This window comes from Pongo pygmaeus, chromosome 3 (assembly GCF_028885625.2).
Source record: "Pongo pygmaeus isolate AG05252 chromosome 3, NHGRI_mPonPyg2-v2.0_pri, whole genome shotgun sequence".
Taxonomy (NCBI): Eukaryota; Metazoa; Chordata; class Mammalia; order Primates; family Hominidae; genus Pongo; species Pongo pygmaeus.
In genome coordinates this window covers 15,090,573-15,112,637 of record NC_072376.2, presented here as the reverse complement: position 1 = coordinate 15,112,637, position 22,065 = coordinate 15,090,573, and the positions used below count along the sequence as shown (strand labels likewise).

The window sequence follows — 22,065 nt, the reverse complement described above, 5'->3', positions numbered from 1 at the left end:
ATGCCCCTGCCAAAAGCACTCCAGATGACAAAAATCCACCACAAAGCTCTTTTTTAAAAAGAAAGATTCTGAGAAGTTCCATCAAAAGAAGAAAAGAAGAAATGAAGGTGATTGATCACCACATTTGCTTTTTCATTTTTTATTTTTTTTTGAGATGGAGTCTCTGTCACCCAGGCTGGAGTGCAGTGGCGTGATCTCAGGTCACTGCAACCTCCGCCTCTGGGGTTCAAGTGATTCTCCTGCCTCAGCCTCCCGAGTAGCTGGGACTACAGGCGTGCACCACCACACCTGGCTAATTTTTTTTGTATTTTTAGTAAAGACGGGGTTTCACCATGTTAGCCAGGGTGGTCTCGATCTCCTGACCTCGTGATCCGCCCGCCTCAGCCTCCCAAAATGCTGGGATTACAGGCTTGAGCCACCACGCCCAGGCCATATTTGCTTTTAAACCAGTATTGAAATGCAGTTCTCTGGACTCTAGGCTCAAAATCATGTAAGGTCGCCCAGGCTGGAGTGCAGTGGTATGGTTATGGCTCACTACAGGCTCAGCTTCCTAGACTCAAGTAATCCTCCTGCTTCAGACTTCCGAGTAGCTGGGACTACAGTTGTGCACCACTATGTTTGCTAATTTAAATTTTTTTTTTTTTTTTTGTAGAGACAGGGCCTCTCTATGTTGCCCAGGCTGGTAGCAATTCTTCATTGAGTACCAACTGTGTTCCAGGCTCTGGGGATACAGAAATAAGCCAGGGACCTGCACAGCAGCTGGGATAGATCAATTCAAAGCAATATGAAAAGGGCATTTGGGGAGCTTTCACCTTACATCTGTTATTTTCCAAAGTGTTTGGGAAGCCTGAAGTGTCCTTGGAAAGTGACATGAATTGACTAGGTGGGTACTCCAGGATCAGAGTACTCCAGGAACAGAACTGTTCTCAAACTTTGTTTGAAGGATCAGTCCCCAGGAAAGTTTGTTAAAAATACAGATTAATGGGCTTCATCCCATAAATTAGGTCCATTAATAGTCTGCATTTCAACTAAACACCCCATTTTATCCTGAGACAGATGCTGCTCTCAGTGGCTCTTGGACCTAGTGGGGTTTAGCTGGTAAATACTCAGAGCTTCTCTTTTTGGCACAACCTATTAAACCCGAGATGAAAAACTCTTCCTCTTTGACTTGACTTTAATCAGTTTCTAGTATTTCATAGTTAGTGAGATTTTAATACTTTCTTAAAATGTACTTTAAAACTTCAGAGGGACCTACATTTTGGAGCAAGATGTAAAGAAATCTGGAAGTGCAACTCCAGTTGCTGTCTATCTCAAACCATTGTTTCCCATCTTTGCTGCAATGAGCAGTTGTGTTTCACTTCACTGGGAATTTCCCTTCCCCGGCTTTGTCACTGAGGGAGTTGGAGAGCCTGTTTGTTCATAGTTCTTCCCTGGGCAGTTTCTCTCTGTCCTGGGCTGAGGCTTGGTGGAATTACCAGAAAGTGGCCCTTCTCAGCATCTGAGCCTTTAATCCTTCCAGGTGCTGTGCTGGAGGCTTAGCTCTCTGCCTGTCCTTTAGCAAAAAAAACCAAGATAAAGTGTACATGTGGTGCGTTGTGTTTGCAGTAGATGTTCGAAGGGAGCCCTTTGGAAACACCAGGGTCAAGGTGTCTATTGTGGATGTGACGGAGGACGTAACCTGAAGCGTGGGCCCGAGGTTAGTACTGGCAGCCACTTGGGATCTGAGCAGCCCATGATTTGACAAAGGAAGAATGTGGGGCCCTTGTATTGGTAGCTTTGTGCAGGAGTAATTGGAGTGGGACAGGACTTAGAAGATGAGGCAATGGAGGGATTAGATATGAATTAACATCTTTGTTCAAATAGCTCAAGAAATTCCATCTCTTGTCCAAAGCTTTCTTTGACTTGGAATATTGGTAGTGGGTACTCTGGCCTCTTGCAAAGTATGTCACCTTCTTCATCATCCCCCTTCCCTTTGTTACAGTATGTGTTTCAGGAGGCTTCCTTTTCTTACAGTATGTGTTTCAGGAGCCTTCCCTTTCTTACAGTATGTGTTTCAGAAGCACCCTGTACTTATCTTGAAAGTTAGTAAGTATGTATCTAGCTCACAAAATGACAGCAGCTTGCTCTTGCTCCAGAACACTTAATACAGAGAAGAAGAGTGGTACGTCGGGGATCCTTCCAGGTGATGTGCTGATTTGCCTAGTCTCCTGAAACCACACAAGGAAATAACATATTTTGGCTTCTACGCCAGCACCTGCCCTGTAGCTCTGGAGCAGGCTGTGTTTGGTTTCCACCCACCTACCTGGATTAGGCTGAAGGCCCTGCTCTAAAGCTTTGCAGCCTCCTTTCCAGGGCAGTTCTTGCTGCAGGCAGGTTACATGCATTGGTGACTCTGCTGCTATTTCTTTCCCTGCTAGGGATGGTGCCATGAGTGAAACAAGCTGCTCAGCAGGCACTTACTAAACACCAACTACATGCCATGCCCAGTGTTAAGGTCTGGGGATTGAAAGAAGAGTAGGACAGGGTCCATCTTGGAGGCACTTTCTGTCCCATTCCCTTCCCAGATGCTGGAGCCACAGCTACTTTTAGGATTCTTGTGTTTTTCTCCTTCTCCCAAGGGGTAGGTAAGAGTCTCCCTCTGCCCTGGCTTTCATCTCTGAGACCCCTAGTTGTCGAGGTGGTGACTTAGGGTGAAGATTTCCACCAGGATTACTTGGTAAGCTTATTAGAAAGACAAGTTCCAGTGTCGCAAATGTGTCCAGCCTCAAACAGTGTGGTCCCTAGACTTGAGGACATGCCCTGCTACTTTGGATTCGCGGTGAGGTGGAGAAGGGGATGTTTGAAATGAGATTAGTGAGTAAATAAGTAGAATATAAGGCAGAGTAAGATATATCTCCAGCGGCAAAGAGAACAACACACACTTGGAGAAGAAATAAGCATATAAGCATATACTGGATTGCTGGGACCCCAGTGGCTCGTACTAGAGCCTGAGAGGGAGGGCACTGTAGGGACAGTGTCTTGATGTCATAGTTAGATCTTGGACTTTGAAGGCAAACTAGTGGGTTTGACTCTTGGCCGCATGGTTAATCACCTGTGACCTTGGGCAAGTCACCAGAATCCTCTCTGTGTCAGTTTCCTCATCTGCAAAGTGGAATAATGCCTTAAACAAGGAGGACCTTGTTTCTATCTATGAAGCATGGCGAACAGTGCCTGGAAAATAGTAAGTGCTCAATAAATGTTAGTTTCCAAGATCCCAAGCTTTCTGTACAATACCTAGTATTTCCCGAACCCATAAAGGGTCTGTGTTCTGCGTCTGGCCCTCCTGAGGAGGGACCTCCTCTGAGTCATGGCTTTGATACCAGAGCCTGCCCTGTGGCTCTGGAGCAGGTTGTGTGCTTGGTTTCCACCCACCCATCCGGATTAGGCTGGAGGCCTTGCTCTAAAGCTTTGCAGCCTCCTCTCCGGGCAGCTCCAGGTGCAGGCAGGTTACATGCATTGATGACTCTGCTGCTGTTTCTCTCCCTGCCAGGGATGGTGCCTTGAGTGAATGACCCCAAGTTCTCCCCCTTGGAGAACATTCTTCTGCATCCCTCGCCTCAAGCCAGCCTCAGACAGAAAACTGAAGATTCAGCAGATCCAGTGCTTCCTGCTCCTCTTCTACTCAGGAACACGCTTGCCTTCCCCAAGGCTTCTAGAAGCTCTGAGGCAGGAGGCACCCAGTTCTACCTCATGTTTGGAGGATCTTGCTAGCTATGGCCCTCGTACTCGGCTCCCTGTTGCTGCTGGGACTGTGCAGGAACTCCTTTTCAGGAGGGCAGCCTTCATCCACAGATGCTCCTAAGGCTTGGAATTATGAATTGCCTGCAACAAATTATGAGACCCAAGACTCCCATAAAGCTGGACCCATTGGCATTCTCTTTGAACTAGTGCATATCTTTCTCTATGTGGTACAGCCGCGTGATTTCCCAGAAGGTAAGTGCCGATGGCAGGGAAAGATAGGATTTATCTCCAAACACATCCACAGTATTGTTTTTTAATGTCAATGCAATCAATATATAATATATTCAGTATTTTAGTGATTGCTTTGCACAGAAGCAGAAAGCATTTAGACAGAAGTTAAGAAGACTTGTACCAGGTTATATAGGTTGCGAGGAATGTTATTATAAGAAATGGAAGCAAACGATGTTGCTCTGTTGGTTTTCCACTTCTTTACCTTTTGTTTTGCTTGGTTTTGCTTCGTTTGGGTTAGAGCAATGAATTATTCTAAGGCACTTACCAAAGGTAAAAGTTAGAGTAAAGTTAGGTGTATCATCAAAGGAGAAACGAATAACTATCTAGCATCTGATGGCCACCTCAGCGCTTAAAAATTTAACTCTCTTCTGCCCACCACAATATGCAAATTTTGACATTGCTTAGGGTAAGGACAAACATGTTTACCTGATCAGCTGTTTTCTTCATTTCTAAGAGCTTGGGTGTGAGGAAGAGGATTGGCACTTGCCAGAACTGTCATGCCATAGTGCTGTTATTCATCACACACAGTGCTGTTTGTCATTTTCGCCTTCTTAATGTTTGTTGTTTTCCATACTCTTCTGAATTCAGGGTATGTGTTCATAGAAAAGGGATTATGAAAGTAAAAATAGCCTGTGGGAAATATCTGCTACTAGGGTTTGGCACCTAAATTTTTGATTGGCTTAATAGTAAGTCCATCCTAAGCCTGTTCTTTTAGTTACAAAGATTTGATTACAATCATTGATTATAGAATTCGCTGTAATCTTTCTTATCATTTTCCTTAGCTGTTCAGCTACTGTTTGTAAGAGTCCTACTGGTGTGTGTACGTGCCTGTGTGTGAGAGAGAGGGAGGAAGAGAGAGAGGATGTATTTAGTGAATCTCATCGCTTGTTTATATTATGGGGAGTTTATGTATTTTCATTAAAATACATTTGTATTGATTTTTTAAGACTTATTTGTCTTAGTTTGGGCAATTAAAACAGCTTGAAGTATAGTTGTCAATTTTTGCTAATTTAAATTTCAGTTCGTCAAAACGAATCTCTTTGAATGGTTATTGTCATTGAAAGGAATCCTGAACGAATGCTACTTACTGTTTATGTTGCTGTTAAAATACTAGCTTTGGAAATCCCAAAGACAGAAGTAGAAAATTAGCTGAGTTTATTTATTAACATTGGATGCAAATTCACTCTTCTGAATAGACATCTCTTGGCTTATTTGGAGACTTAATATGTGTTACTGAATAAAATAACCTACTAACATTTTTATTTAAAAAAATTTTTAATTTTTGTTGGTACATAGTAGGGGTATATATTCATGGGTTACAAGAGATATTTTGATACAGACATGCAATGTGTAATAATCGCATCATATAAAATGGCGTATCTGTCTCCTCAAACATTTATTCTTTGTGTTACAAACAATCCAATTACTCTTTTAGTTATTTCAAAATGTACAATTACATTATTATTGACTATAGTCATCCTGTTGTGCTATCAGATACTAGGTCTTATCCATTCTTTTAAACTAGTTTCCTACTAATGTTTTTAGTCTTTGCTTCTTGGTTTTGTTTTAATATAAAAGGCATAGAATTCAGTTGTCGAATATGAATATACAATCATTTCCTCAAAAAGACTGGAAAGCTTCCCGTATCTCATTCTAAGGCATATCATGTAATTAGTTAATCCCATAATCTCTTTCCATATGTTGCTCTATTTTGGTCCCTTTAGATTTGATTGGAAGGTTTCCTCATACTTTTTTTTTAATAAGGAAAAGCAATATATTTTAAGGTCTTCATTCTGGTGATCAAGTTAGAAGATGTCTTTTAGCTTACACAACTTCCAATGCATTACAAGGTTTTGAACTGCAACAACATTGTTAGACCGAAGGAGGAACTGAAGAATTGTAATCCTGATGTAATCTGAGGGTATTAGCCTAGTTTGTCTCTTGACCTTCATCAATACTTATTACCTTGGAGAAGGAAATTCTCAACTGTCAACAGTAGACCAGGGCAGACCAGCATTACCTCTTTGGGAGGAAAAATCATTAGGTTGCTTAAATAATATAATATTGAGTTTAACAGATGAATCTTGGGGTGTTGGTTTTCTTCCATCATCCCATTTGTTTGTATTCTTTCACCTAGTTACTACATTTCCTAGTGGTCTTAAAGTGCCCACTGGGTGCTTTGCAATGTAGAGGACACACATAAGATAATCATGATTTTTCCATTTGGGGCCAGTGCATTTCAAAAGCACCAAATCATAAATAGATGCCCTCATAATTGAAGATGCAAAAAACAAAACAGAGAGTGAGAGCCATGTGCATGATTGATTCCTATATATTGTTTATTAGTTTAATACCTTAGTACATTAACCAAACACAAGACTTCAGGGCAGATCCTCTTGGAGTAATATCTTCATAGAAGCTATTCTCCCATAGATATATCCTTTCTTTTGAAAGCGTGTGACTGCCCAGTGGGCTCTTCGTGCCTGCTGGCCAGATACAGCCGATATATCAATTTAGAGGAATTGCAGTGGAGAAAGAGTTTAATTCAAGCAGAGCCAGCTGAATGGGAGGCTGGAGTTTTATTACTCAAAGCAGTCTCCACCAAAATTCAGGGATTGGGGTTTTTAAGTATAATTTGGTGGGTAGGGGATTAGAAAGTGGGGAGTGCTGATTGGTCAGGTAGAAGATAAAATCATAGGGAATAGAAGCTGTCCTCTTGCACTGTCAGTTCCTGGGTGGGGGCCACAAGACCAGATGAGCCAGTTTATCTATCTGGGTGGCATCAGCTGATGCCTCAAAACACAGGGTCTGCAAAGTACTCCGCAAAGTATCTGCAAAGTATCTCGAGCACTGATTTTAGGCTTTACAACAGTGATGTTGTCCCTAGGAGCAACTGGGAGGTTTAGAACTTTGTGACCTCTAGCTGTATAACTCCTAAACCTTAATTTCTAATCTTGTGGCTAATTTTTTAGTCCTGCAAGAGCAGGGTAGTCACCCAGCAAGAAGGGGTTTGTCTTGGGAAAGGTCTGTTACTGTCTTTGTTTCAAAGTTAAACTATAAACTAAGTTCTTCCCAAAGTTAGTTGGGCCTATGCCCAGGAATGAATAAGGATAGGTTGGAGGTTAGAAGCAAGATGGAGTTGGTTAGGTCAGATCTCTTTCACTGTAATAATTTTCTCAGTTATAATTTTTGCAAAGGTGATTTCAAGAGTAGTGGTGCTTTGAATGCAAAGTTCCAGTACAGGTCAAGGAATAGAAGAGATGGGGACAGCCCTGGAGCCTGGGCTTCCTCTTTTCTTACCATCTGACTGGAAAGTTTTTCACTTTTATATTCTGTGTCCGATCAATTGGTTTGCCAAATTTTGCATTTGAAACTCTAAGAGAAACCCTTCTTGTATCCCCAGGAAGTAAGGCTTTGTCTCAAGTCCCAGCTTAATAAACATAAAATGGAAAGGTCTTATTCAGCTGGGACTTGAGACAAAGCCTTACTTCCTGGGCAGAAGAGATTAGTTTAAATTAGACAAGGAACACGGGTAACCACCCCTGTGTTGACATGGCAGAACGTATTCTAGAACCTGCTGTGGGTATTTCATAAATGCTTGCCCTGGCCTGAAGCTGCAAAAGGAATACTCTACACAGGGGGCTTAGGCTCATTAAGAAGAGAGCTGTGCCTTACCTTTGAGAAGAGTCTCTTGTTCATTCATTCAAACCTGAAAGGATATTGGTGGCAGGGTGATCAGAGGAAGTTAGGGACAGGGTGTTCCAGGTAGAGAGTAGGGCATGTCTAGGTCATGTAGGAGACCATGGTTCCAATATGAGTGTCCTACTCCATTCAGTTTCTTGGAATAATACCATAGACTAGGTGACTTAAACGACAGGCATTTATTTCTCAGAGTGCTGGAGGCTGGGATGTCTAAGATCAAGGTGCTGGCAGATTTGCTGTCCAGGGAGGGCTCACTTTCTGGCTTGTAAACAGCCACCTTCTCGCTGTGTGCTCACATGCTCTTTCCTGGGTGCAGGCTCCTGGAGAGAGGGTGAAAAGAGATCTTCTCTTTCTCTAATCCCATCAGGCACTAATTCCATCATGAGGGTCTCACCCTTATGACCTAATTTAAACCTAATTACCTCTTCCGGAATCCCCACCTCCAAACACCATCATGTCAGCGGTTAGGGCTTCAACACAGAAATGTCAGGGGACACAGACATTCAGGACGTGACAGGCTCTTGTTTTTCTCGGTTTCTTTGTTCTTTTCTGCAGTTCTCAGTATCTGCTGTAAGACTTACTTTGCTAAGTGTTTGCTCATTTGATTCTTTTGTTAAACAAAATCATGGGAGGTCTTTGTTCTAGACTGGCCCCAACAGACCAGTCCAAACCAAAATGGACGCAATCATGCTAACTGCGATGTAATCAAACTGAAACTTTAAGGAAGCAGAGAGATCCCAAAACAGACCAAATTTTTTTTTAAACTCTTGAAAACAGGAGATTGCATCATAATAATGAAGTCTCCTCTGCTCTAAATTCCACTGAAAAACAAGTAACCTGAAATAATCAGTCAGGTTTTTTTTTTCTATTTCTGCGTCCTTGTTTCCACCTTACAAAACCCACCGTTCTGCTGTTTTCCAGTGGGATTTGAGATGAAATGGGTCTGTTAACGATGGAGACAGAGTGACTTCAATGCCTAAAGTTTTGGTCAGCCTCTCAAAATTGCCAGATTTACCAACCTCTCAATCTTGAGAGATTGATCTAAAGGGGAGAAATTGTTAAAAAATTAAGTGTAGCCTAAAGCTGCCTCCTTACATATTTTAAGTTTGGCCTAAATGTTTCTCCATACATAGTAAACTGTGACCTAAATGCATGTGTGAACAGACTTGCGACCTACTCTTTTAACAAGTAGCTGAGTCTCACCCAATCACATTAGCTGAGTTTCAGCCAGTTGCAGGTGGCCACTAGTTCAAATCCTGTTCAAATAAAGCAAACACCCAGCTGTATCCCATCTAGTTGTTCCTGTACCTCAGTTCTGTTTTCTGCATATCACTTTCCTTTTTCTGTCCATAAATGTTATATGACCCAGAGTCGTTCTGAATGTATTCTGATTCCGAGGGCTGCCTGATTCATGAATCATTCTTTGCTCAGTTAAATGCTATTAAATCTAATTTGTCTAAAGTTTTTCCCTGAATACTTCCAATAACTTTGGAAGGTAGATGATGGTGGTAGGTGGTGATATTATTTCTTACATTCTCCTCGACAGATTGGAAAACTAAGTCAGAAAGAGATTACATGTTCAAGGCACACACTAGCTTGTGGCATATTGAGAAACTCCCATCTCTAGGACTAGTTTTATCTCCTATAAAACACAGCTGCCTTGTGTGTATTTTTCTTTTATTTTGCTATGATGCTTTTAAAATGACCATGGGTTAGTATGGAAAATAGTAATTTTTGCACGTTAAAAGTGTGCATTGTAAAAGATTGTCTGATGTGGATGATGAGTAGTGCCACTTCCAATTTTATGTGGCCGTGATGAACTTGGCATAAGTTCTGACCCAGATCTGAGCTATTCTAATGGAACAAACAAGGAAATACATCTCCTCTGTTGTTAGTTTCCTATAAATTCTCTAAAATTATTCTCTGCCCTGTTTTGTTTTGGTTTTTGTTTTTTGTTTTTTTCGAGGCAGAGTCTTGCTTTGTTGCTCATACTGGAGTGCAGTGGCACGATCTCGGCTCACTGCAACCTCTTCCTCCCGGGTTCAAGTGATTCTCCTGCCTCAGCCTCCCGAGTAGCTGGGATTACAGGCATGCGCCACCACACTTAGCTAATTTTTGTATTTTTAGTTGAGATGGAGTTTTGCCATGTTGGCTAGGCTGGTCTCGAACTCCTAACCTCAGGTGATCTGCATGCCTTGGCCTCCCAAAGTGCTAGGATTACAGGCGTGAGCCACCATGCCCAGCATTGGTATGTTTTTAAATTTAGATTTTAGGATGGTTGGCCTATTTGTAAAAACCTTTTAGGTGATTCTGCTTTGCTTATGGGATTTGGTGTGTGTGGGAGTAGAGTTGGGTGAGTTGGTAGAAGTGGGGAAGTTGGAGAGTTAAGCCTTGTTTCCGTGGAATTTGAGAGGCCATTGGGATGTTATAGTGAGTATAAGAGCTCCCTCCATTACAGGTAACAGAATCCTATTAGCTGTAAGGACAAAATTATAACAAATTTAGTTGAAAGATCTCAACTGGCTATATTTGCAATTCTAGAATCGAGCAACACTTTATTCCATAAAATTGAATAAATGTTGCAGTGAGTCCCCAGAGCCTAGCTTAATATTCAGAAAGAGGGCTGAAGAAAGCAGAAACAAAGAACACAAAGTGAATTGGTCACTTCAAAGTTACTTTCCTTGTAAGACAGGGACATGGAGACAGAGCAATAGAGAAATAACTGGTTACATCAAGTGACTTCAGGTTAAGGATTGAAATGGAGGGAGCTTCATTATCATGCCAATAGCAACTGGCTTGTTTGGGAAATAGGCTGCTATCTGTCTCTCCTGATTTCTTGGAAAGCCAGATAACAACTCAGTTTCCATTTGGTAACGTGGAACTTTAGCATGGGTGACTCCATTTTGATTTTTATTCTGCTCTGTTGGGGCCTAGTACAGGAGCTTAGTCCTGAACAGTGGCCTCCTATCATTTTTATTTAACATAGCCGAGGTAACCAAAAACATGGAGTTTCTCATCAGGACTCCGGGTTGTCTCAGGGCACTCAGTGACATATGAGCCACCAGGGACCAGACCTCACTTGGATTCTCTCTGCCTCCCATCTTGGCTTCTCTGCACATCTACTCTGTGCCTCCTCCCCTACCCTCTCCCTCTGGCTTCCTGCACCCCTGCAGTCCTCATGGTGGAGAACCAGCTTGTCAGCATCATAGGTTTCAGGCCAGCTTCTTGGAGAGTGGCTGGGAGTTCTTTCTTTTTCTATCCCAATTCTCAATTCCCATGGAGGGCTTCTGGCTCACCCGAACCAATCATAAACCGTGGAGCCACTGAGTCACGTGGCCGGGGTCGTCTGTGTGAGCCTGGCTGCTGTGGGCCCTCACTGTCACCATGGCCTCTGAGGCAGAGAGAAGCGGTACCCAGGAAAGGCGCGGCTGAGCAAATAGCCAAATCGACGTGTCTATGCCCATGTCCATGTAGAATCAGGCTCCAACATCTGCGTGTCCTTACTTAATTCAGACAAAGCCAGCATTGTCGCCTTTAGAACGTGTGACTCATGCTGGCAATGGACCTAGCCACAAATTAGGTCACACACAGAGGAGAGAACTGATATCTATTGATCCTTCCTCCTCCATGTCAGTCACTCTGCTGGGCAACCTACAGCTGCCATCCTAACAGTCAGAATGGCAAGCACCCCCGTGTGCCCGCTTTCAGGGATTTAGGCGAGTCAACAGCACCAGGAGCTAAGTGCTGTTATCTCATTTTACATAAGAGGAAGTCGAGGCTCAGAGATCAAATAACTTGCCCCGGGTGCTACAGCTGGTCAGTGGCAGAGGCAGGGTTTGAATCCAGGCAGGCTTCAGAGGCAAGTCATAATTGCCACTTTGCTTTCGCTGATGAGGAAAGTGAGACTCAGAGGCTAAGGAGTGTTTAGGGACCACACATCCTGATGACTAAGAGGCCCAGCCAGGGTTAGACCTGGGACCCTGTGCCCTCCAAGCGTAGGCTCTTCCCTCCGTGCTGCACCCTGTTGCCTCCATGGAGGAAGAGATCTGTTGTACAGATTTCATTTGACGTCCCCAGTGACCTGTGAGTGGGTGGGTTTGAGTGGGAGGTGACGTGTCTGCAGATTATAATAGATACTCCTAATCTTCCTTGTGTGTCTTCACTTTCATAGGACAGCCTTTTGTAACCAAACTGAAAAACTCGTCCTGTAGACTTTTAGCCTATTATCTAGCCTACAAAGTCCCTCTGAAATAGGGTCCTATCTTGCCCTACATAAATAATCGAGGCAGGCTATGCACAGCTGGGAAATGTCCGGCAAAAGACACCAGAAGAAAAGCTTCCTGCTCTGCTGATCTTCAGCGATGACATCCTTTCAGGAGGCCTTCAATACGTGCAGGAAAGGGGAGATGAAGCGTGAATGTAAATACAGAGAGGCCACCCAGCAGCTGCTGCATGAAGCCACCATGGTATTAAATAGCATTTGTCCACTGGGCTTGAGCAGAAATGAAGTCTTGAGATTTACCCTTAGAGAAGTGGCGGGAAAGTGTGGTCTGCAGGGTGGTGCCAGATCAGATCCTAGAGCAGGATGACTTTTCCAGGAGAGATGGAACAGATGGCCTGTGCCTGGGATCAAGATTCTGAAAGGAGCCCCATACTCAGTGGCCCTGGAGTCACTGCCTGGATTTGAATCCCAACTCTGACATCCACTAGCTCTGCATTGCACAAGTTACTTAATAATCTCTATTCGTTAGTTTTCCCTCTCTAAAGTGGAAATGATAATAATAGTACCTGCTTTTCAGGTCATCTTAATATTTGTTTAGGTAAATTACATTTATAAAGCATTTAGAATAGCGCTTGGTAGATACTAAGTGTTATATATGTGTTTGTCAAAATATGAATGTATAAAATCCATATTTATTAAAAGCTTTGAAATTAATCTCAGGTCTTGGTGATGACATGGACAAAAAAAGAAGTATTTATTTGACCTTCGCTTTATTGGTTTCCTAGGGCAACTATAACACATTATCACGAACCAGGTAGCTTAAAATGACAGAAGTGTATTCTTTTGTGGTTCTGTAGGCAGGAAGTCTAAAATCTAGGTGTGGGCAGGGCCACGCTCCATCTGAAGGCCCTGGAGGACAATCTTCCTTGCCTCTTCTAGCTTCTGATGGCTCCAGGTGTTTCCTTGGCCTGGCCAGGATCACTCTCATCTCTGCCTGTCTTCACAGGACCATCTCTGAGTCTCTTCCTTTCTAAGGACACCTGGCACTGGATTTAGGACATACCCCAAGTCCAGGATGATCTCATCTCAATATACTTAATTATGTCTGCAAATAAGTTTTTTCCAGGTAAAGTCATGTTCACAGGTCTTGGGGTTAGGACTTGGATCTGTCATTTTGGGGAACACCATTCAGCCTGCTACTCCTGCTATATTCTTATTTCGTTTTCCAAGTAACCTTGTGCTGCTCAGAGATACTAAGCAATGCACCCACGGTCATATTTCTTGAGAAAGACAGAATCAGATTGAAACCTGACTGTCTGATTCCAAGTGCTTATTTCACTTCTGCAGATGTGTAGCAAGTATCTACTGGGCACCAAGCCTGACGCTGTTTGGCAGATGGTGTTGACTGCGTTCCCTTGCTCTCAAAAAGCTGACATTCAGCTGAGGAGACCTCCACCAAAACAATCAGCTGTGGCACAGGGCAGGCTGGTCTGTGCTTACTATGAGGTATGAATAGTGTTCACAGCTGTCTAGAGGAGGGATTGGTCATGGTGGGGGCAATCAGAGAAGGCTTCCCGGAGGAAGTAGCGTTCAAACTAAGCTATGAGTATGTGGAAGAGTTCAAGACATAGAGAACATTCCAGGTGGAGGGAACTGAGGCCTGAATGATGCAAGTTGAGACGGGCTCACAGGACATGGCCTGGGGAGCAGTGAGGCTGGTTCCCTGCGTGTCTGGAAGGTTGTGAGGACATGGGCTGGGGAGTAGCTTGGAGGCATATGGCATGCAGGCTCTGGAATGTCATGCCGTCAGGGTGCTGCAGGCAGTGGAGATTGAGCATCATTCAGAAGAAAACCTCTAACGCTGCCAAAGCAACATGAAGGAGGCCATGGGGAGCATGGATTGGCCACTGAGTTTGTTTCTGGAAATTCTTGTGTGTATTTGGACACTAGTGGCTTAGCTCAGTCTTATTCAAAGTGTGGCCTTTGGTGCCAACAGCATCAGCATCACCAAGGAGCTTTTTATAAATGCAGGTTCTTGGGACCCATCCCACACTTAACTAAATCAGAATTTTCTTTTCCTTTCTTTTTTTTTTTTTTTTTTTTGAGATGGAGTTTCTCTCTTGTCGCCCAGGCTGGAGTGCAGTGGCATAGTCTCAGCTCACTGCAACCTCTGCCTCCCAGGTTCAAGTGATTCTCTTGCCTCTGCCTCCAGAACAGCAGGGATTACAGGCACCCGCCACCACGCCCGGATAATTTTTGTATTTTTAGTAGAGACAGGGTTTCACCATGTTGGCCAGGCTGGTCTCGAACTCCTGACCTCAGGTGATCTGCCCCCCTTGGCCTCCCAAAGTGCTAATTTTCTGTTTTTTTAATTTAAAAAATATTTAAAATATTAGTGTTAAAGTATAATATGCATACAGAAAAAGTACACGTAAGCTTACAACTTGATGACTTTTCACAAATCACATCTGTGTAATTAGTACTCAGATCGTGAAAAAGAACCATCCCATGGAAGAACTGCCTCCTGTTACCTGGGCACTGTCTCCTGCTTTCTCCCAAGGGTAACGCCCACCTGACTTTCCGTAGTATAGATTAATTATTCCTGGTGGGATCACACAATATATACTCTTTGGTTTCTGGCTTCTTTTGCTGAACATTTTGTGAAATTTATCCATATTGTTATGTGTAGTCGTAAATCTTCATTCTCATTGTTGTATACTATTCTATTATGTGAATATACCATTGTTTGTTGATCCCCCTACTGCATTGGCATTTGAGAGGTTTTTGGTTGGGGCCATTATGCTTAGTCCTGCTATGAAGATTTTTCCTATGTGTTTTAGTGACTATATGTACACATTTCTGCTGGGCATATATCTAGGAATGAATTGCTGCACGATGGGGTATGCATTTTTTTCATCTCTAGTAATACTGCCAAAAAGTTTTCCCAAGTGCATATGCCAAGCAAATTTTTTAAAAACATTATTATGGAGAATTTCAAATATGTATAAAAGTAGGAGGAAAGTCTAATGAGTCCTTATTTATCCATCACTCAGCTCCAACAACTTTCAGCTCATTATCAGTGTTACTCTGGTTCTACCTCTATTCACTCCTCCTACCCCCTTCTTTTACTTCGAAGGAAATCCCAGTTGTTCTGTCATTTCATCTGTAAGTATTTCAGTATGCGTCTCCAAAAATAAGAACAATACTATTATCATGCTGTGGAAGTTAACAGTATATCTTCATTATAATCAAACATTCAGGAAATCTTCAGTTTTATTGGTTTTCTCATAGATGCATTTTTAAAAGTTTTTTTGTTTGAATCAGGATATAAATAATGTCCATACATTGCAATTGGTTGATATATCTCCTTACATCTATTTATTATTATTATTTTTTTTGAAATGGAGTCCCACTCTGTCACCCAGGCTGGGATGCAGTGGCGAGATGTGGACTTAGTGCAACCTCTGCCTCCCAGGTTCAAGCAATTCTCCTGCTTCAGCCTCCCGAGTAGCTGGGACTACAGGCATGTGCCACCAGGCCTGGCTAATTTTTGTATTTTTGGTAGAAGCAGGGTTTCACTATGTTGGCCAGGCTGGTCTCGAACTCCTGACCTCAAGTGATCCCCTGCCTCGGCCTCCCAGAGTGGGGGATTATAGTCATGAGCCAATGCACCCAGCCTCCTTACATCTATTTTTGATTTATAAGGTGCACCTTTATGTCTTTTTCCCTCTTGCAATTTATTTGTTGAAGAACCAGGTTACTTTTCCTACAGTATTTCCCTTAGGCTGCATTTTGCCAGTTGCACCTTTATGGTGTTCTTTATCATGTTCCTCTGTCTTCTGCATTTCCTGTAAACTAGTACTTACAGAGATCAGATTCAGGTTCATTTTGGGGGAAAAACACCTTTATAGATAGTGTCGTACATTTACATCAGGAGATGGATAATTTCTGGTTGTATCTTTTGTGACGTTGGCAGCGATGATGATCACTGTCTAGATTTATTCATTCATAATGGGCCCAATTCTTTCAAAATCATTCACAAACATGCTTTCAAATATATTGCAACTTTTAGGGGAAAAGAGGGGATACTTTGCATATTTTGTAACTTAAACTTTTTACTTAACATTATATCACGGGCATCTTTCCATGTCTGTTCCTAATAGGGTGTTGCCTAAATTAAGAAAGTTTTTTAAGCAAAGAACTTAAAACATTCACCAATCTTTTGATGTACAGCCAAGGCTTAAAATTTGTTTTTGTTAGGCATTAATTGTTAGAAGTTTCAAATTTAATGTTTCTCATATAAATCATACTCAAAATGCATCCTTTGTAATTTGTGGTTTCTTTGTTTTGGTTTCTTTGAAGTATAGCAAAAACTAAAACACTTAAGAGTTCAGAGTTCTAGATTTTTAGTTTGTTGTTTTTCTCCCCAGACTTTTAAAATTTACTCACATGTATTTTCATTCAAATGACTTAGGTTGATAAGTCTTTATAGAACATTTGACTTAGATTTTTAATGCTCTTTCTCTTTATGTTCATGCTTCTTTAGTTTGTGTAGTGTTTATTTATTGTTCATTAACAATTGTGCTTATTATACAGAAAGGGGCTGGGAGCAAACCCAATGTTATGGGTTGAATTGTGTGCCCCGAAAATTATGTGGAAATCCTAACCCAAAGTACCTCAGGATGTGACCTTATTTGGAAACAGGGTTGTTGCAGATGAAATTAGTTACTTTTAGGTCATACTGGGGTAGGCTGGGTCCTTAATCCAATATGACTGGTGTCTTTTTAAAAGGGAAATTTGTAAACACACACCCACAGGGAGAATGCCAAGGGATGATCACACTGCTACAACTCAAGGAACCACCAGAAGCCAGGAGAGATCTCTAACAGATCCTTCTTTAGAGGCTTCAGAGGGACCATGGCCCTGTTGACACCTCGATCTTGGATTTCTAGCCTCCAGAACTATGGAGACAATACATTACCACTCCGTTGTGGTACTTTGTTACAACAGCACCAGAAAACTAATTCACCCTGTAAGTGGATAAATGAGCTGGTATTCGCAGAGGGCCAAGAGCACCCGACAGAGTGGTCACCTCACAGGGAGGGACAGAGCACAGCCATGTGTTCTGAGGGATGGAACTGATGTCCATGTCATCTGGTCAGCTGAGAAAGTGGGCTTTATAGCTCCTGGGGTCTCTATTCTACATATTCTATTCTCTATGCATACATTTGAATCACATTATCTATTTAATCATGAAGATTCAACTCTATGTGCTGAAAAGGAAAAAATGAAATAGCTTAAATAGTACACATGATTCTTCCTATTGTTCTACAGCTAGATCACATAGTATTCAGCTGAAGAAGTCCTTACTCTCAGGGTTGACATTCTGTTATTGTTGTTTCTCTGTAGTCAGCTGATAATGCATCTCTCCTTTCTTAAAATTCTAATGATTCATTTAAGTCTCTGGGTGAGTTCCAGTGGGTGGCTCCATTTTTCCTGTAGAATTCAAAGTGCCTGGGTTTTGTGATGGCTATTTCTATTTCAGGGACTTAACAATTTATTTCCAAGATAACTGCTTGTTACTTCCGTGGGAAAATTCAAGTTTATAACACTTAAGCCAACAGGAGTCCCCAGCTTAATAGTAACTATTTAATAGTAATTAAATATCTGCGAAGAGCTCAGGGGCAAGGGACAACTGTGATGTGAGGAGCACTTTGTGTGTTGCAGACCAAAGGTGACAAGGACTCCTGGGGATACCCGAAATGAGAAGACATAGTGTTGAATTAAATTCGAATCATCGAATGGACTCAATTATATATGTTGCTTTCGTGTTCAATATTTGCTAAAATAATTTCAAACTAAGTTTATTCTAAATTTTAAAACAATGTGTATATATATGTTGGGAAAAATGCAAATATCACTTAAAGGATGAAAAAGGAAAAGTAAAATAACCCCACTTCACTCTCCAGAGGTAATTAATGATCACCAAGTTTTGTATGCAACCATTCATTCATTCATTCATTTGGTAGATGCTTATTGAGTGCCAGGCCCTGTTTTAGTCTCTGGGAAATAAACATCCACAAAATGTTTTAGACACACAGGCACACACACACACATTTTTTTTTCAAAAGGAATTGTTTGAGAGCCCAGAAGTTTGAGACCAGCTGGGCAACATGGCGAAACCCCATCTCTACAAAAAAATGCAAAAGTTAGCCGGATATGGTAGCACACGCCTGTAGTCTCAGCTACTTGGGAGGCTGAAGTGGGAGGACTGCTTGAGCCCAGGAGGTAGGTGGAGGTTGCGGCGAGCTGAGATTGCACCACTGCACTTTGGCCTGGGCAACAGAGTGAGACCCTATCCCAAAGGAAAAAAAAAAAAAAGAAAGAAAGGAATTATTTGACATGCTCCTCTGCCCCTTGCTTTTCAAACTTAATATATCTGGTAGATAATTCTAGTCATGTGTTTCTCTTTAATTTGGAAAAAAAATGCAGGGATAACCTATTTATATGATTGAAAATTCAAAAGTACAAAAGGCTATGCAGTGTGAAGCTTCGGTCCTATTCCTGATTCTCAGCCACCCGCCTCCCTTTAGAGGCAACCGTTGTTATCAGTGTTTGTGTGTGTCTGTCTCTTCAGACCTGTTTTATGCATGTAGAAGCCAACATGTGTATATGGTCTTGTCTCCATCGGTGAAAAGATACTGTATATATTACTTGGCACCTTGCTTTCTTTTTAAACATACAGCTTGATTATTATTTTATATTAGCACATTAACAGCCCACTCATCCTTATTTTTTTAGATCTACCCCTAACAGTCTTACTACCATTTTTTAAATTGCTGTGAGGTAGTTTGTTATTTGTCAATTAATTTCAACCATTTTGCTGTTATATACATTGTTATAAATTATTTTAGTTATTTCACAAATATGCAAGTATATATATGGGGTAAATTCCTAGAAATAGAATTGCCAGGTCAGTTTACAATTTCATGAATTTGTACTGAGTGACTTTTCACTGAGGCTGGACTGCAGTGACACAGTCGTAGCTCACTGCAGCCTCCACCTCCTGGGCTTAAGCGATCCTCCCACCTTGGCCTCCCCAGTAGCTGGAACACAGGCATGCACCACCCCACCCGACTAATTTTTTTATTTTTTATAGAGATGGGATCTCCTCATGTTGCCCAGGCTGGTCTTGAACTCCTGGGCTCAAGCCATCCTTCTGCCTTGGCCTCCCAAAGTGCTGGGATTATAGATGTGAGCTTCTGAGCCTGGCCAGTTTGCACTTTTGATAGATATCACCTAATGGCACTCCATAAGTGTTGAACCAGTTTACTTATATATCAGAAAAATGCAGAAACAGCTCACTGAATTTTGTCTACTGTCTTGTGGGGTGGACATCGTTTCTATTTTATGTACATGGAAATGGAGGCTCAGAGAGGGTAACTCACTTAGCCAAGGGTCACATAGCTTGTGAGTGGGCAGAGCAGGAATTTGAACTCATATCTGGCTGATTTCAGAATCTTGTTTTTTTCATTATCCTCTTAGACTAGGCTATTACATAATACATTTGGGGGGTTGAACAATGCATTCCATGGAAAATGCTGTGTAAGTTCCAGTACTTCCTAGATGTCTAGAAAGGAAAAACAAGTGGAGTGATTTTGAACATTTGATATAAAGGTTCTGTCCAGGTATTACTCAGTGGATTTTAGCCCGTTCCCAAGGTACCTTTTTGGATATTGTACTGCTTGTTTTCCAGGTGTGTCTTCCCTGCTGCAACATGACTAGGCTCCAGAGTTAAGAGCTGGGCTTTATTGCCTTCTAATGTGCCTTTTAACTGAAAAATTATCTTTGTTTTGTTTAGTTTATTTTTAGTAATTCTTCTATTTTTGGAAGCTTATTTACTTTTTTTTTAGCCTTTTGAGGTAAATTATTTTATTTTTATGCTTATTTTCTAATAAATGCATTTAAGTCTGTAAAATTACTCCTGAGGACAGTTTTGGCTTCCTCCTGTAAGTTTTTAAATGCGGTGTTCTCATTTTTTTTTTTTTTCCCTGAGATGGAGTCTCATTCTGTCGCCTAGGCTAGACTGCAGTGGCGCGATCTTGGCTCGCTGCAACCTCTGCCTCCCGGGTTCAAGCAATTCTCCTGCCTCAGCCTCCTCAGTAGCTGGGATTACAGGCATGCACCACCACGCCTGGCTGATTTTTGTATTTTTGTAGAGATGGGGTTTTACCATGTTGTCCAGGCTGGTCTTGAACTCCTGACCTCAGGTGAGCCACCTGCGTTGGCATCATTTTTTATTTCTAATAGTTTATCATTTGAGTTTTGATTCCCCTCTTTACTCATGTGGCTAATAATATTGAATGAATTTTATCTTTTTGAAAAGCAGTGATTTTTTTAAAAAGTATGAGTTGTTATAGTTAGTTCAGTAAAAAATGTTAAAGCTTTCAGTGGTTGTGTTCTGAAGTCCACTGGGCTTTGTCCTGAGCTGTGAGCCGCGTGCCTAGAGCGATTCATAAGGCCCCTTCACTGTCTCCTCATTGTTTTCTGGAACTGCACGATGAAACCTGTTCCTTCCATTACAGTTGTTGAGGCATTTGTTGATTATGTCCCAGTTTCCTCTTTGTGAGAGCCCTTGGAAAAAAACCTTCTTTCTAGTCTTTTTTTTCCTGAACAATTGGCCTGGACAGTTTCAGGTGGCTGCTACTGGGAAGTTTTGAAACAGTGAATCACTCTTCGCCACAGGTATAGGACTCTGCTGTACCTTTTGCTTCGTATGTTCCTTGTTCAGCAAACAGGTAAGACATGAATGCTGTGGGGGATGGAACCATCAGTCAGAGAGCATCTGACTCTATGAAGCTCCTGTTTCCTCTTAGGTCTCCGGGCTTGCTTTTCTTTCTTTTTCTTTCTTCTTATTTATGTTATCATAATTCTATATGTATCTCTGTAAACCTAGGTAGATATAAATAAAAGTAAAAATCCTAATCTTTCTGAGTGCGATTAAAATAAGAAGAGTCGATAATTTAAGACTAGAGAAGGGAAATAGAGAAGATCTGTTTTCCCATCAGCCTGGATGAAAGAAGTTTCTTTAGCCTTGTAAGGAGAGTGGTGATTAGTTTACAGAAAATGGCTGGAGAGACAAAGATTCTGTTTAAGAAGCCTGTGGAGAAGAAGCTTCTTAGTCCACCCTGGGAGCCAGAAGGTGGTGATGTGACTATTCACATATGGTTTTTCCTTAGCGTTGATTACTTCATGTAGGAATCTCTAAGTTCCCGAATTATGATTTGAAATGTTTCAATCTGATGCTGTCACTGATGAAATTAGGACATGTTTACTAATTGAGATGAAGGCTCTCTTCGAACCTGACTGCATCCTGGGAAAGAGGAGGTTGTATACGTTTTTATATCCTCTTGGAAACTGGCTGACCCAGAAGCTCAGCCTAATGAGATTTGGACAGCAGGCTTCCAGAAGGGTGATTGATTGTGACATGCTGCGTTTTATGTGCCAGATATGTGTATAAATGACTGACTACCCGGATGCCTGCCTGGCGAGGAATTGTGTTTCTTTAAAGAGCCATTCCAAATATAACTTGTGCATAGAAATAAAACTGAGAAGAAATGAGTCTCTCCTTCTGAAATTCAAGTAAATAGCTCCCTGACTTCAGAAATAACAGCTTCCTAAGTGTTGTATTGCAAAAACAGGAGCAGGCCAGTCTTCCTGAAGACTAATTTGCTCGCATGGAAATCACATGTTCTCGTGTGAGAGTGTGTTTCAAATCCGTCCCCTTCTGACCACCAGGACTGCCCTCTCCCAGCTGAGGCTGCCAGTCACCTGGACCATGGCCAGGGCCTCCTAATGGGCAGAGAGAATGGGCAGCAGCTTGCAGTAGTAGCCCCAAACCCCTGTGACAGCTAGGCCACCCGACTCCCTGGAACATGCCAAACGCTCCTCAGCCTCAGACCCTTTGCTTCTCTGCCTATTCCCTTTGCCTGGACAACTCTTCTGAATGGCTCGTTTCTTTTTTTTCTTCTTTCTTTCTTTTTTTTTGCATGGCTTGTTTCTTTCCAGCCTTTGCTCAAATGTCATCTCAGAGGGACAGATCATCTTCCACCCCAACACCCCTCACCTTG

At 42.0% G+C, this 22,065-nt stretch overlaps 1 protein-coding gene across 6 annotated transcripts in view; it reads left to right on the top strand.

The window, feature by feature from the left end:
- The window catches only part of PROM1 (prominin 1), a 112,424-nt gene that overhangs the window by 3,473 nt on the left and 86,886 nt on the right, over positions 1-22,065 (top strand). For 3 of the 6 annotated variants that reach the window (XM_054485658.2, XM_054485657.2, XM_054485664.2), the window contains exon 2: positions 3,530-3,972. The exons of 2 other annotated variants lie outside the window; for them this stretch is intronic. In XM_054485658.2, coding sequence (XP_054341633.1) covers positions 3,753-3,972 — 220 coding nt within the window. In that variant the 5' untranslated portion in view covers positions 3,530-3,752. Of the gene's footprint in view, positions 1-3,529; positions 3,973-20,696; positions 20,734-22,065 lie in introns of those variants that run through there. One more of the 6 variants, XM_063663525.1, reaches the window with a different exon arrangement.